Genomic DNA, 12080 nt, shown 5'->3' with positions numbered 1-12080 from the left:
TGGCAGGTCTGTCGTATCTGTGTCACCTCTAACATTTGGTGTTGTTGCTGAGTGTGTTTTATTTAATGTCCTGGTCTTCACAAGCATATAGTGTTTGCTTGTGGTTTTATTTTCATTTCTTTGATAACTAATGATGTTGAATGTGGTTTTACATGCTGACTGCCTTGTGGCCATTGTCTTTGGTGAAATATATTCATGTTCTTTTCTCATTTCTGACAGAATTGATACTTTTTTTACTGTTGAGCTTTGAGAATTCTTATGACTCCTAGATATTTTTTAATATAAAAAAAGATAGTATTTTTTTGTTGGATATGTGGGTTGTAAATGCTTTCTTCTACTTGGGAGAGTAGTTTTAAATTTACTTTTTGTTGTTACAGTGTTAAACCCAGGGTAACTACGTGTTCAACCTTAGGAGTTTTAATTCTAATGTGACCAAAACTACCACTTTTTTTTTTTTTGTGGAATGTACAGTTTTTTCTAGTTAAAAACTCTTTCCTTAGCCTGGAAGTGGTACTGCATGCCTTTGATCCCAGCACTTGGGAGGCAGTGGCAGGTAGATCTCGAAGTTCCATAGGCCAGCTTGGTTTACAGAATAAGTTCCAGGACAGCCAGGGCTACATAAACCCTGTCTTGAAAAACTAAAAAAAACAAAAACAAAAAACCAACCCCAAAACCAAGAAAGCAAATCAAACCAAACCAAAAACCAAGCCAAAACAAAACAAAAGAAAACCAAAACCCAAACGAAAACAACAACACCCCTCCCCACACACAAACCAAACAAAAACCCTTTTCTTACTCTGTATTAAAAAAAAATTGTCTTAACCAGTTTTGTTTCTCAAATTGAAGTTTTTATCACAACTGTAGCTGATTTTTGCATTGTGTGAGGTTTTGGCTCTAAATGTTTTTTACAATAGAAATCTTTTATTTTCATAAAACAACAATCTCATAAACATAATTTACTAATAAAAGAAATCTAAACTTTAATATGCATTTTGCATTTCCACTGTGTGTCATACAGAAGTTTGGATTTATCCAGCTTCAGTTTTTTTCTTCCATAAAGCTAAGTCGTAGTTTGCTACACATTAATAAAGGGTCTTTTCATTTTTCACCACAGTGTTGTTTTGTTTTGTTTTTTTAGAGACAGGATTTCTCTGTATGGCCTTGGATGTCCTGGACTTGCTTTGTAGCCATCTGCCTGCCTTGGCCTCCCAAGTGCTGGGATTAAAGGTGTGCACCACTACCGCTCAGCAACAGTGTTGTTCTTTGTTGTGTGTCGTTTCTGTGAATGTATAGACTCTATGTAGCCTGCTATCAGAAGTGTAGCTTTGCTCTGTATGAGGGGACGTTCTCCCTCCTTAGGAGATATTTGTACCTTATGCTGTTTTGTTTTGTTTTTTTTTCTGTTAAGATTGTGGTTCAAACTGTGTTACTCAACATATTCGATTGTTCACTTTATGGAAGGCAACTTTAAATAATATTTTACATCTATTTTTTTTTTGCCTGTTTCAAAGAAATTGCTTTTGTACTTAATAATGTATGTTTGCTACCTTTTTAATAGACACTTCTTTTTCTACATTGGGCATAGTGGTGCATGCCTGTAATTACCGAGGCAAATGCAGGATGATGCAAATTCAGAGTATGCTAGCTACAGCTGGGCAGCTGTGCCCAGTCTTCCAGTGCTTTCATCAGCCCACAAAACTTTGCTTAATGTTTGTAGCTATTTTTCTTCTACTTGTAACAAAAAAGGATCATGTGAATTTGTTCATTTTTTTTTAACCTGGCCAATATCTCTGTGGTCCTGACTATTAAAATTATTTTTATAAAATTGTGTTTCTCAGCTTCTCTTAACCTGGCTATCACCCAAATAATTGAGGCTCTATATTATTATTTATTTATCAAGCTTTACTGCATAATCCTGAGCAGTTATTACTCTATTTTTAACTCTCTAAGCTAGTCTTACTTCCTCCCAGTGTAAATCTCAGAGATACTTGCACTTAATTTTCCCTGCTCAGTTCCATGTCTTCTCATGTCTTCTGAACCTCTGTGTGGCTCAATCGCCTACTTCTTCCTCTAACTCTCCTCCCCTGGAGAGCAGGAAGTCCAGCCCTGTTCTTTCCCCTGCTCAGTGATTGGCTGTAAGCTGCTTCATTGGCATATGAAGGGACAAATGAAAAACAGTGTTTACACAAGATTGGGTCAGGAAATTCTCAGAGCAAGGATTGCAACTACATATTGGGGGGGCAGGTGTACAGAAATCAGCATTTGAATTACATAATAACCTATGCCAACACCTGATTTGTTCATTTGATTGTTTGCTGTATTCAGATTACTTTTGTTTGTTTAGGTTCTGCCATGTATAGAATTAACTATGATTTAGCGTGCTTCTACTGCCTTTGTGTAGTGTTTCTACTAAGACACCATTAAATGAGTTACTTTTCGCATCTCTTTTCCCTGAAAAAAATTGTATTCTGGCATTATCTGTTCCTTGAAGTACCATTTGATTTAGGATTGTAGAGACCTAGGTGTCACCCTGCTTAACGAGGTGATATTTTCCATTATCCTGTGAGTCAGCAGTTTCACCCTTCGATAACTCTAAATGCAGGGCCTGCGCCTTGACTCAGTGGATAGAGGTGCTAAAGCACAGACCAATTACTCCTTGGATTCCACAAGGTGGCAGGAAATAGCAGATTCCAGACAGTTGTTCTATGACTTACATATACCATCATCATCACACACACACACACACACACACACACACACACACACACACACACACAGAGAGAGAGAGAGAGAGAGAGAGAGAGAGAGAGAGAGAGAGAGAGAGAGAGAGAGAGGGACAGAGACACCCCCCCTCCACCTCACACTCCCACACAGAGACTCTTGCCTTGGACTCTTTTCAGCTTGTGGTTCCTCAGTCTTTGTGATCTTCCTGAAAGATTTCAGACGCTTACAGGGTGGAAGTCAGGCATACCTTATTACAGTGTAAAGTTACGGACCTCGTGGGATGAGAAAGGCCACATAGAGTTAGACAAATAACTACACATGCTTCACTCTTGGTAGTGCCCTTGCTGACAGAACTGTTTCTGTTCTCCATCTAGTTGATCTGTTAGAAGTTTCTTTTTTTTAAAGATTTTATTCATTTTATGTATATGAGTGCTCTAGCTGCATGTGCACCTGCAGGCCAGAAGAAGGTATAGATCATATTATAGATGGTTGTGAACCACCATATGGTTGCTGGGAATTGAACTCGGGACCTCTGGAAGAGCAGCCAGGGCTCTTGCCCACTGAGCCATCTCGCCAGCCCTCTGTTAGACGATTTGTAACCACCGCTGTAATGGAGCTCTTAAAATTTTAGCTGTGCTGTACACCATGCATTAAGGTATTTTAGAGGACTGACTTTATATTTATCAGGCTCAAGGAATAGAATTTTAAAGTCTAAAGTTTTCAGAATAATCAGTATAAATCCCCATCTCCCCAGTGTTGGTTTTTCCATTTACATCCATGTATAAATGGACATGTTTAAGGTGAAGATACGCATAGTCATTTTGACGGTGCACACGGAGCTGGCTGTAGTTGCTTATGCCTGAAATGTCACTACTCTTCCGGCTGAAGCACAAGGACTGGGAGTTTAAGGATATCCTCAGCTACGTAGCTAATTCAGTGCTACCTTGGGTACCTGATGAACTTGTGGTTATCCCAGACTAGATAGCAAGATCCTGCCTGAAATAAAGAAAAAGGAAAAAGGACACCAATAATTAAAGTGAGCTAGAAGCTCGGTAAAGATATTTTTATCCACTAACAATTAGAATCAAATTAGATAGGTGGTGGTGGTGCATGCCTTTAATCTAAGCACTTGAGAGGCAGAGGCTTTCTGCTTCTGTGAGTTCAAGGCCAGCCTGATCAACATAGAGATTTCTAAGATACCCAGGACTACACAGGAACCCTGTCCGGCAAAATAAAAAGGAAAAATAATTAGAATAAAATTTCATCAGATTAAAGAAACCTCGTTAAATCCATAAAAACAGTACTCATGACCAGGTTGTAATAATTATGAACGTTCATTGGAGGCCACATATTTATAACTCAGTGGTGTGTGTGTGTGTGTGTTGTGAGTGTGCATGGGGGTGGCTCTACCTGCAGAGGCCAGAGGAGGCCTTTCTGCTTTATTCCCTGAGCTGTGGTCTCTCACAGAGCATGAAGCTCAGGGTTACAGCTACACTAACTGACCAGCAAGCTTTCTGGTTTTAACCTTTGTCTGTCATCACACACTAGAGGTCTAGGCCCACACCACAACCAGCTTTTTTCTCATTCTGTTTCCTCCTTTCTCTCTTCCTCTTTCTTTTCTCCCCCCTCCTCTTTCTCCCCTACTCCCCCCACCCACCGTGACCTGGAGATTTGAACTCATGCGGCAGGCATTTTTACCCACCGAGCCTTCTATGCAGCACTAGAATATGTGTTGAAACCATTTCACCTGTTTCTGTTTGTGCTTATGAAATGCCCCTACTCAAAACTTCTAAGTTACATTTGTTGATGATATTGCATTTCTGTTGGATAGTAGTGTTCTAAAAGTATTGTGCATAAAAACTTAGAAGAAAGCTAGACCCCCACACAGAGTTCATGGATAGTTGTTGGCACTAGTTTTGATCCACCAGGTAGGAGAGACAAAAGATTAAGGGGAAAGGGGGTGTAGGTCTCTTTAGACTACTTCCTGCTGATTAGGGTGGTTGGGTTCTTTTCCTCAAGCCGCAATAGCAGGGCCAGAAGCAGCAGGGGTGGTGGTGGTGGGGTCAGCAGCTGCCCTCTCCGTTCTCTCTCCCTCCTCCTCCTCTTCTTCTTCTTCCCTGGTTCTCTTCCTCCCTCCCTCCTCCTTCCTTCCTCTTCTTCTACTCCCTCTTCTCTCTTTTCCTTTTCTTCCTTTTTTTCTTTATCTTTTTTCTTCTTTCTTCCTCCTCCTCCTTCTTCATGTTCCCAGCCCCTCTCTGGGCTCTGGCATTTATACCCTCTCAAGAGTCCCCAGAATTAAACCATGTGCAGCAGGTATAAATCACACCCCTGCTAGTCATGAGGCAAATCATAGTTAGCAGCTATAGACAATCTAAAGCGATCCCATATCCCCCACTTGGGATTAAAACAAGAACATATTTACATAACATAACTGGGCTTTTAAAGAAACCAAAATTCTTAGTATAGATAGTCTCTTTCCTACTTCATCATATTAGGAAATACACTCTACCTTCCTTGTGAGGTTAGTACAGAATTTAACTCTTAAGGATCTCGTTGATATTAGTAAGCAGCTTGCCCTCATATTTCTGCTTTATCATGACATTGATCCTAGGCTTTGGTTTTGTAATGTTTCATGAACATTAGAGATACCTTTTGTTCACTTTGACTTCTGTTCCCTCAACAGCATGTATGTCCGTTCATATGTTCAACACTCCCATTGTTGTAATGTTGTGGTCAGCATATATTGTTTAGTCAAGACTCAGTGTTTACTATCATGACTCTAAGTGTTAGTCGTAACTGAGCTGTATGTTCAGCACTCATTTTCTTTTTGGCACAGATCTTGTTTCTGCTAGCATCAGTAATTGCTTAGATTTCCATGTGCCTGTCCTGCGCCAGTCTCATATTCTTTACACTTGTCTGAACTTCATCTCCATGTGTGTGGATCTGACATGATGTGCTGTTGGAGCCCTGAGACCTGCCTGTCTTTTGCAGCAGCTCCCCTTTGTATGTTCAGCAACCAGACAGGGGTCTCCTTTCAGGATCCTTAGCTTGACTCAGCCTTCTCTCTTGGCTTTCCTTTCTTGCATCTTCCTCTGTCTTGGTTAATTCCCTCTTTTGAGCAAAGTACATCTTAAGTGTTTCCTGAGAAAGAATACAGGGGCCCCAGCAATTTTAAAGCCTTTATGTGTCTAAATATGTCTTATTTATTTCCTTATGCTTAAATGCAATTGGAAGTTGGGAAAAAATCCCCTTGTTTTAGAGCTTCTAGGGCTAGTGTGGGCAATTTGGATCAAATTCTTGCACCTGATTCATCCTGTGTGTTTTATATCATAGTCCCAACTTTTTTTCTCTACTCAGAATTTCTCTATGAAGTATACCAGAAATAGGTTAATTTTTACCTTAACTTCTATGTGCTAGGTGTATTGGCCTTTAATTCTGTCTTTTCATTGTTTTCATTTTTGCTGGTCTGAGAAATTTAGTCAACTTGATTGTCCAACTCCTTCCGTAATTTCTTTCATTTTACCTATTATAATTTTAGTTCTAGTTTGTTTGTTTTGTTTTTCTGAAGGTTACTTCTTGTTTAGAAAGTTTTGTTTTACTTGGTTGTTTGGGTGCTTTCATGCCAGGGTCTGGGTGGGTGATTTGTGGTTTGACTTGAGCTGGAACATTGAAATGATGGCTGTGGGTCTCATTGCAGTAGACTTCGTTGTTTTTTTTTTTTCCCGTTTTTCGAGACAGGGTTTCTCCGTGTAGTCTTGGCTGCTTCCTGGGGGAACCTTAGATGTCTAGTTTCTTTTACACCTCGTGTTTTATGTCAATCCAGTTCCCCAAATGTAGATATTTCAGTCTTCATTTTGGAAGCATGTTAATCCCTGAATTTCTCTGTCTGTGTCTTCAGTAGAGTTACCTACATGTATATAAATTTTCAGCGTAGAGATCCTTTGATTAGATAAAAGGGATTATTTTTCTTTTTAATGCCAAATAATAGTCCACTCTGTGGATGTTACCACATCTTGCTTAGTTATCAGTTGATAGATTCTTGATTCATCTCTACATTTTGGTTATTTTGAATGCTGCTGCTGTGAAACTCCTCCATGTTTTTGGTTAGAAATAATGCTTGTGTTTGTCTTTGATGTATGGGTCATTGGGCAACTCTCAAATTTTGCAGACCTGCGAAAGCATTGTGTAAAGCATTTTACTTTCCCACTTGGGGTGCATGAGAATTCCAACTTATATTTTTCTGAATACCTTGTATTGTTTTTGTTTATGATGGTAAACATCAGTTTATGTGTTTATTGCCTATTTTAAAATTGTTTTTGAAGAAATGTTTAATTCTTTTGCCCATTTTTAAATTGTGCTATTTGCCCTTTATTGAGTTGTAAGAGTTCTTTGTATATTTTGGATTATTATTATCAGATATATGCCACATGTATATATTTTTCTCATTCTGTGAGTTTGTGCTGGCTAGCTTGAAGGAGATGCTCAGCTGGTAAAGTAGTTGATGTACAGACATAAGGACTTGAGTTTGGATCTTAAGTACCATTGTGAAAACTTAGTGTGGTGATGGCAGCATCTACAATCCCAGTGCTAGGGCAGCAGAGAGACTGACGCCTAGAGCTCATTGGCCTAAGCTAGTTGAATCAGTTAACTCCAGGTTAGGGAGAGTTCAAAAGGTAAGGTAGAGCGGCCTTGGTGGAGACTCCCTGCAGGACTGTGCACCCGCATGTGCATGCTCACACACATGTACATCCCTTGAGGAGTGCAGCCACACACCACACACGAATCAACAATACAAAGTCAAATGAAAACTTATTGGCTAAATTAATGGCCATGGAAACTTAAAATATCCATTTATTCCACCAGCTTTCCTGAAGTTCACTAATTATAATAGATTCTTTGTGGATGTGTGTGTAAGGAAGCAGAAATGAGAAAGGGAGACAGATGAGAGAGAGAGAAAAAAGAGGAAGAGGGAGAATTTTCTGTATGCAAGAGCATGTTATTTGTGAATAAAGTGGTTTGATTTCTTCCTGTTTTGGATGCCTTTTATTTCTTTTTCTTGTCTAATTGCTCTCTAGTACAGTTTTGAATAAAGTGGCAAGAGAAGACATCATCTTCTCATCTTATCAGGAGGAAATATTTACTTATCACATATAACTTTAGCTATGAGTTTTTCTCTTTAAAAGTATTTTATTAAGTATTATTGTTTGGTGTGTGTGTGTGTGTGTGTGTGTGTGTGTGTGTGTGTGTGTGTATGAGAGAGAGGGGGGTTCGTGCATACCACATCATATGTTTGAAGGTTAGAGGACGATTTTTCTTCTTCTTTTTTAAAAAAATTTTTCTCTCATACTTTGCATCCCAATTGCAGTTTCCCCTCCCTCCATTCCTTCCAGTCCTTCCTCTCCTCACCATCCCTCTCTCAGTGTCTACTCCTCCTCAGTTTCCCTTCCAAAAGAGAAAAGAGGGGGGAAAAAAGCAGGCCTCCCAGGGATAGCAATTGAACATGGCATAACAAGTCACAATAAGATCATCAGACATGGTGGCTCATGCCTTTAATCCCAGCATGCCAGAGGTAGAGATAGGTAGATCTCTGTGAGTTTGAGGCCAGCCTGGTCTACAAAGAGAGTCCAGGACAGCCAGGGCTACAAAAAGAAATTCTATCTGAAAAACACATTAATAATAATAATAAAAACAAAAACAAAAAGACTAGGTATAAATCCTCATATCAGAATGGACTAGGCAAACCACTCCGTAAGAGGAAAAGTGTCCCATGTGTAGGCAAAAGAGTCAGACTTCCCCCACTCCCTGTGTTAGGACTCCCATAAGAATACCAAGCTACACAACCATACCTTATATGCAGAGGACCTAGGTTAGACCCATACAGAGTCCATGTTTGTCACCTTAGTCTCTACTTATCTGAGCCCTGCTTAGTTGATTGTCATGGTGTCCTAGACCTCTCTGACTCCTACAATCCTTCCTCCCCGTCTTTTGTGGAGTTCCCCTGGCTCTGCCTAGTGTTTGGCTATGGGTCTCTGCATCTGCTCATATCAGTTGCTGGATGACATCTCTCTGATGACAATTGCCTAGGTACCAATTTATGAGTAAAGCAAAATATCATTAGGAATTATTTCATTGACTTTTTTTTTTTTTTTAACTAGTCTGTCCTGGGTCTCTGGACTGTCCTGCCTTCAATTCCTGGCCCTCCAAGCAGTATCAGGCATGATGGGCTCACTTTCCTGGCACGGGCCAGGGGACAGCTTCTAAGAATTGGATCTCTCCTCTTTCTCTGCATTCTGGGAATCAAAGCCTATGCTTATGTGGTATATTTGATTGATTGCTTTTTAGATGTTAAGCTGCCTTTGCATTTTCCTGGTAAATATGACTTGGCTGTAAACATCTGGTAGAGTCCTGTAGGGAATCTATCCGAGCTTGCACATTTTCTTCTCTCAGTTTTTAGCATATATTTTTTATGGATAATATTTTGACTAAGGACAATTAGAATTAAAATTTCATCTTATACTTCCTGTTGATATTTTATTAAGCCAACTCTTTCATAAAAACATTCCTCCACAGTGGTTGTTAGATATATATAATTATAGCTTTCTTTCTTTCTTTTTTTTTTTTCTCTGCAGATTCCCAGCTCATGTGGAAATCAGTAAACCATGGCATCTAAGAAATTTACCATTAAAGTAAGTGATGCTCAGTAGCTGCCCTAAAGAGGTCACTCACCTTCTCATACAGTAGCTTTGACATTCTTAAGTTGATCTCTAGTCTTCAAGTTTAGAATTATGGAAAATTTAAGTAGATAACATCAAAAAATGTTTTTTTAAATTCATTTTTCATTTTTTCTTTTCTTTTCTTTTTTTTTATTAATTTTTTCGTATTACATCTCAATTGTTAGCCCTTCCCCTGTTTCCTCCCATTCTTTCCTCCCTCCCACTTACCCCCTTCTCCCTTCCCCTTTGTCTGTGACTGAGGGGGACCTCCTCCCCCTATATATACTCTTAGGATATCGAGTCTCTTCTTGGTAACTTGCTATCCCTCCTCAATAACATCAAAATTTTAAGAAGAGATGGATGAGAAAGATAATAGTTCTTATAAGTATAAGGAATTATTTGCTTAAAATCTTTTATGTAGGATATTTTCTGGTCATGACTCTGTTCCCAGTGCTAATATTAATCACACACATTACATGTCCGTAACATGACTTCTGAGGATGACAAAACACGTAAAACACATCAAAGAATGGGCAGTGCCATGGTATCTGGATGCATGTTGAGAGAACGCATTGCTTGGTTGCTGCCTCCTTAGCTTTCATCATCAGCTTAACACGGAGTCCTCTGAGGAAGGCCTCAGTGAGGAGTTGCCTGGATTAGACTGGCCTGTGGCCATCCATATCCTGGGGAGGGGTATTGCTTTATTCATTTACTGATGCAGAAATGGCCCAGCCCACTCTATTCCTAGACAGGTGGACCTGGGCTGAGAAAGTGATGTAAGCATGGGCACATGAGCGAGCCTATGAGAAGCTAATGGCCAAGCCAGCAAGGAGTGTTCCTTCACTGTCTCTGCTTCAAGCTTCTGCCTTGAGTTCAGACTCTGATAGGCAGTGATTTGGAGTTGGAAGCTGAAACAGCTGCCCCTTTCCAATGTGTTATCACAGAAACAGAAAGGAAACTAGAGCAGCTGCCTTGATTTTTTTTTTTCCTTATAAATACTCCTTCCCTACTGATTAATAGAGCAGAGACCTTCTTAGGTATGGAGTGATAAAGGGTTCTATGTGGGGAAAGTCAGTGGAAGACTTGATAATACTTTGTGTTAGCTCTTAGTGATGCTTTCACATATGTTGCTGTTCTCTTGGTCAGCTCTCTGTAACTGGCAGGGCAGTAAGATGGCTCAGCAGGTAAAGGCACTTGGTGCAAAGCCTGATTATCTAGGTTTGATCCTTACTTGCATTCCTGAGACCCACATGGAGACAGGAGGGAACCAATACTTGTAGGTTGTCTTGTTGCCTGCAGACACACAAATATGTGTAATAATTAGAAGTAGCAACAACAAAAAACAAAGTGTATATTACAGTATTTAATAAACCAGATTATGAAACAATATAATATTGTTATTTGATCTTAGCGAAATCAGTGTTTATTTAGTTTGCTAATGTATTTATAAGTTTCGTTGTTTAAAATTACTTCTGGTGTATACATACTTGAGTAACATAAGGGGTCTCAGTGGGGAATATTCACTATTCATCTGTGAAATGTGTTTTGATTTTCCTCTAGACTTCTAGAGTCTAGAAAGATATTAAGTTGTTTTTAGAATGGTAGTTTGGACACTATTTTAATGTTTATCAAGATTCCGTCTCAAAAACAAAACTAAATAAAATTATCTGGTGATATACACCATTAATTCTAGCACTCAGGAGGCAGAAGTAGGTGGACACCTGTTAGTGTAAAGCCAGCCTGGTCTGCATAGTGAGACCTTGGAGAGAGAGGGGGAGAGAAAGGAAAGAGAGGGGGGTGAGGAGGGAGGGAGAGAGAAAGATTTATTGATTGATTTTGATTACTGGTTTAAAATAATAACAAAAATGATCTCGTGCTTCTTTTCTGATTTTGTATAGAAGGTTTTTCCCTTTGATGTTAGCTGGGACTGCTGTTGTTTAGGGAGTCAATTTAGGTGAAGGAGTGTGGCATCCTCATATGCTTGGCAGTCATGGTTTGCCTTCTTTTATTGTCATGGCTGTGGGCTTTGGCTTCTCCTAGCATAATGACTAAGTATTGGCGGCTCTAAAGAAGAGTTGTAAGTAAAGAGCAGTGTCATTTGCTCACCCACAGAAACCTAGGTTTAAGCCTCAGCTCCTATACCTGTTGCATTTCACTTAGTCAAATCAAGGACCTGCCCAGAGGAGGGACCTTGACTCCTGATGTGGGAAGCTCCTTCGATGGAGAGATGTTGGGTTGCATCTTTGGAGACTGGTTGTCACACAAGTCTTCTGACAGTCTACTATGATCAGTCCCTTTGTTGATGGCCAAATATGACCAATCCTTTTCTTGGTTATCTGTCCTTTATCTGCCTGCTCTTAAGATTTTATTTCAGTCTTTGATATTATACAGTTTTACTGTCAAATTTCTAGGCATAGATTTATCTGTCGTGCAATGTCCTGTAATATGTTCAGTTTTGGAAAGTTCTCATCCATTTTCCTACCTGGAGTTGCATGTCTCAGTGACTCTGTTCTCCTCCTTACCATTTATATTGGAAGTCTTCTGGGTAATGTTATGAATGAGATTAACTTGCTTCAGATTGTCCCAAGCAAGCTATGTGCTTTGCTTCAGAGTCAACTGAAGCTTTCTGTGGCCCAGGAGGAC

General features: G+C 39.6%; 1 protein-coding gene across 5 annotated transcripts in view; it reads left to right on the top strand.

Annotated features, from left to right (window-relative positions):
* SLX4IP (SLX4 interacting protein) overlaps positions 1 to 12080 on the top strand; it is a 166411-nt gene that overhangs the window by 9801 nt on the left and 144530 nt on the right. For all 5 annotated transcript variants that reach the window (XM_084777610.1, XM_084777607.1, XM_084777609.1 and 2 more), the window contains one exon: positions 9354 to 9410. In XM_084777610.1, the coding sequence (XP_084633736.1) occupies positions 9384 to 9410 (27 nt within the window). In that variant the 5' untranslated portion in view covers positions 9354 to 9383. The remainder of the gene's footprint in view (positions 1 to 9353; positions 9411 to 12080) is intronic.

The sequence above is a fragment of the Acomys minous genome (genome assembly GCF_964271855.1).
Source record: "Acomys minous genome assembly, chromosome: 3".
Lineage (NCBI taxonomy): Eukaryota > Metazoa > Chordata > Mammalia > Rodentia > Muridae > Acomys > Acomys minous.
Note: the sequence above shows the minus strand (reverse complement) of the source record. Positions and strands in the feature narration are given on the sequence as shown.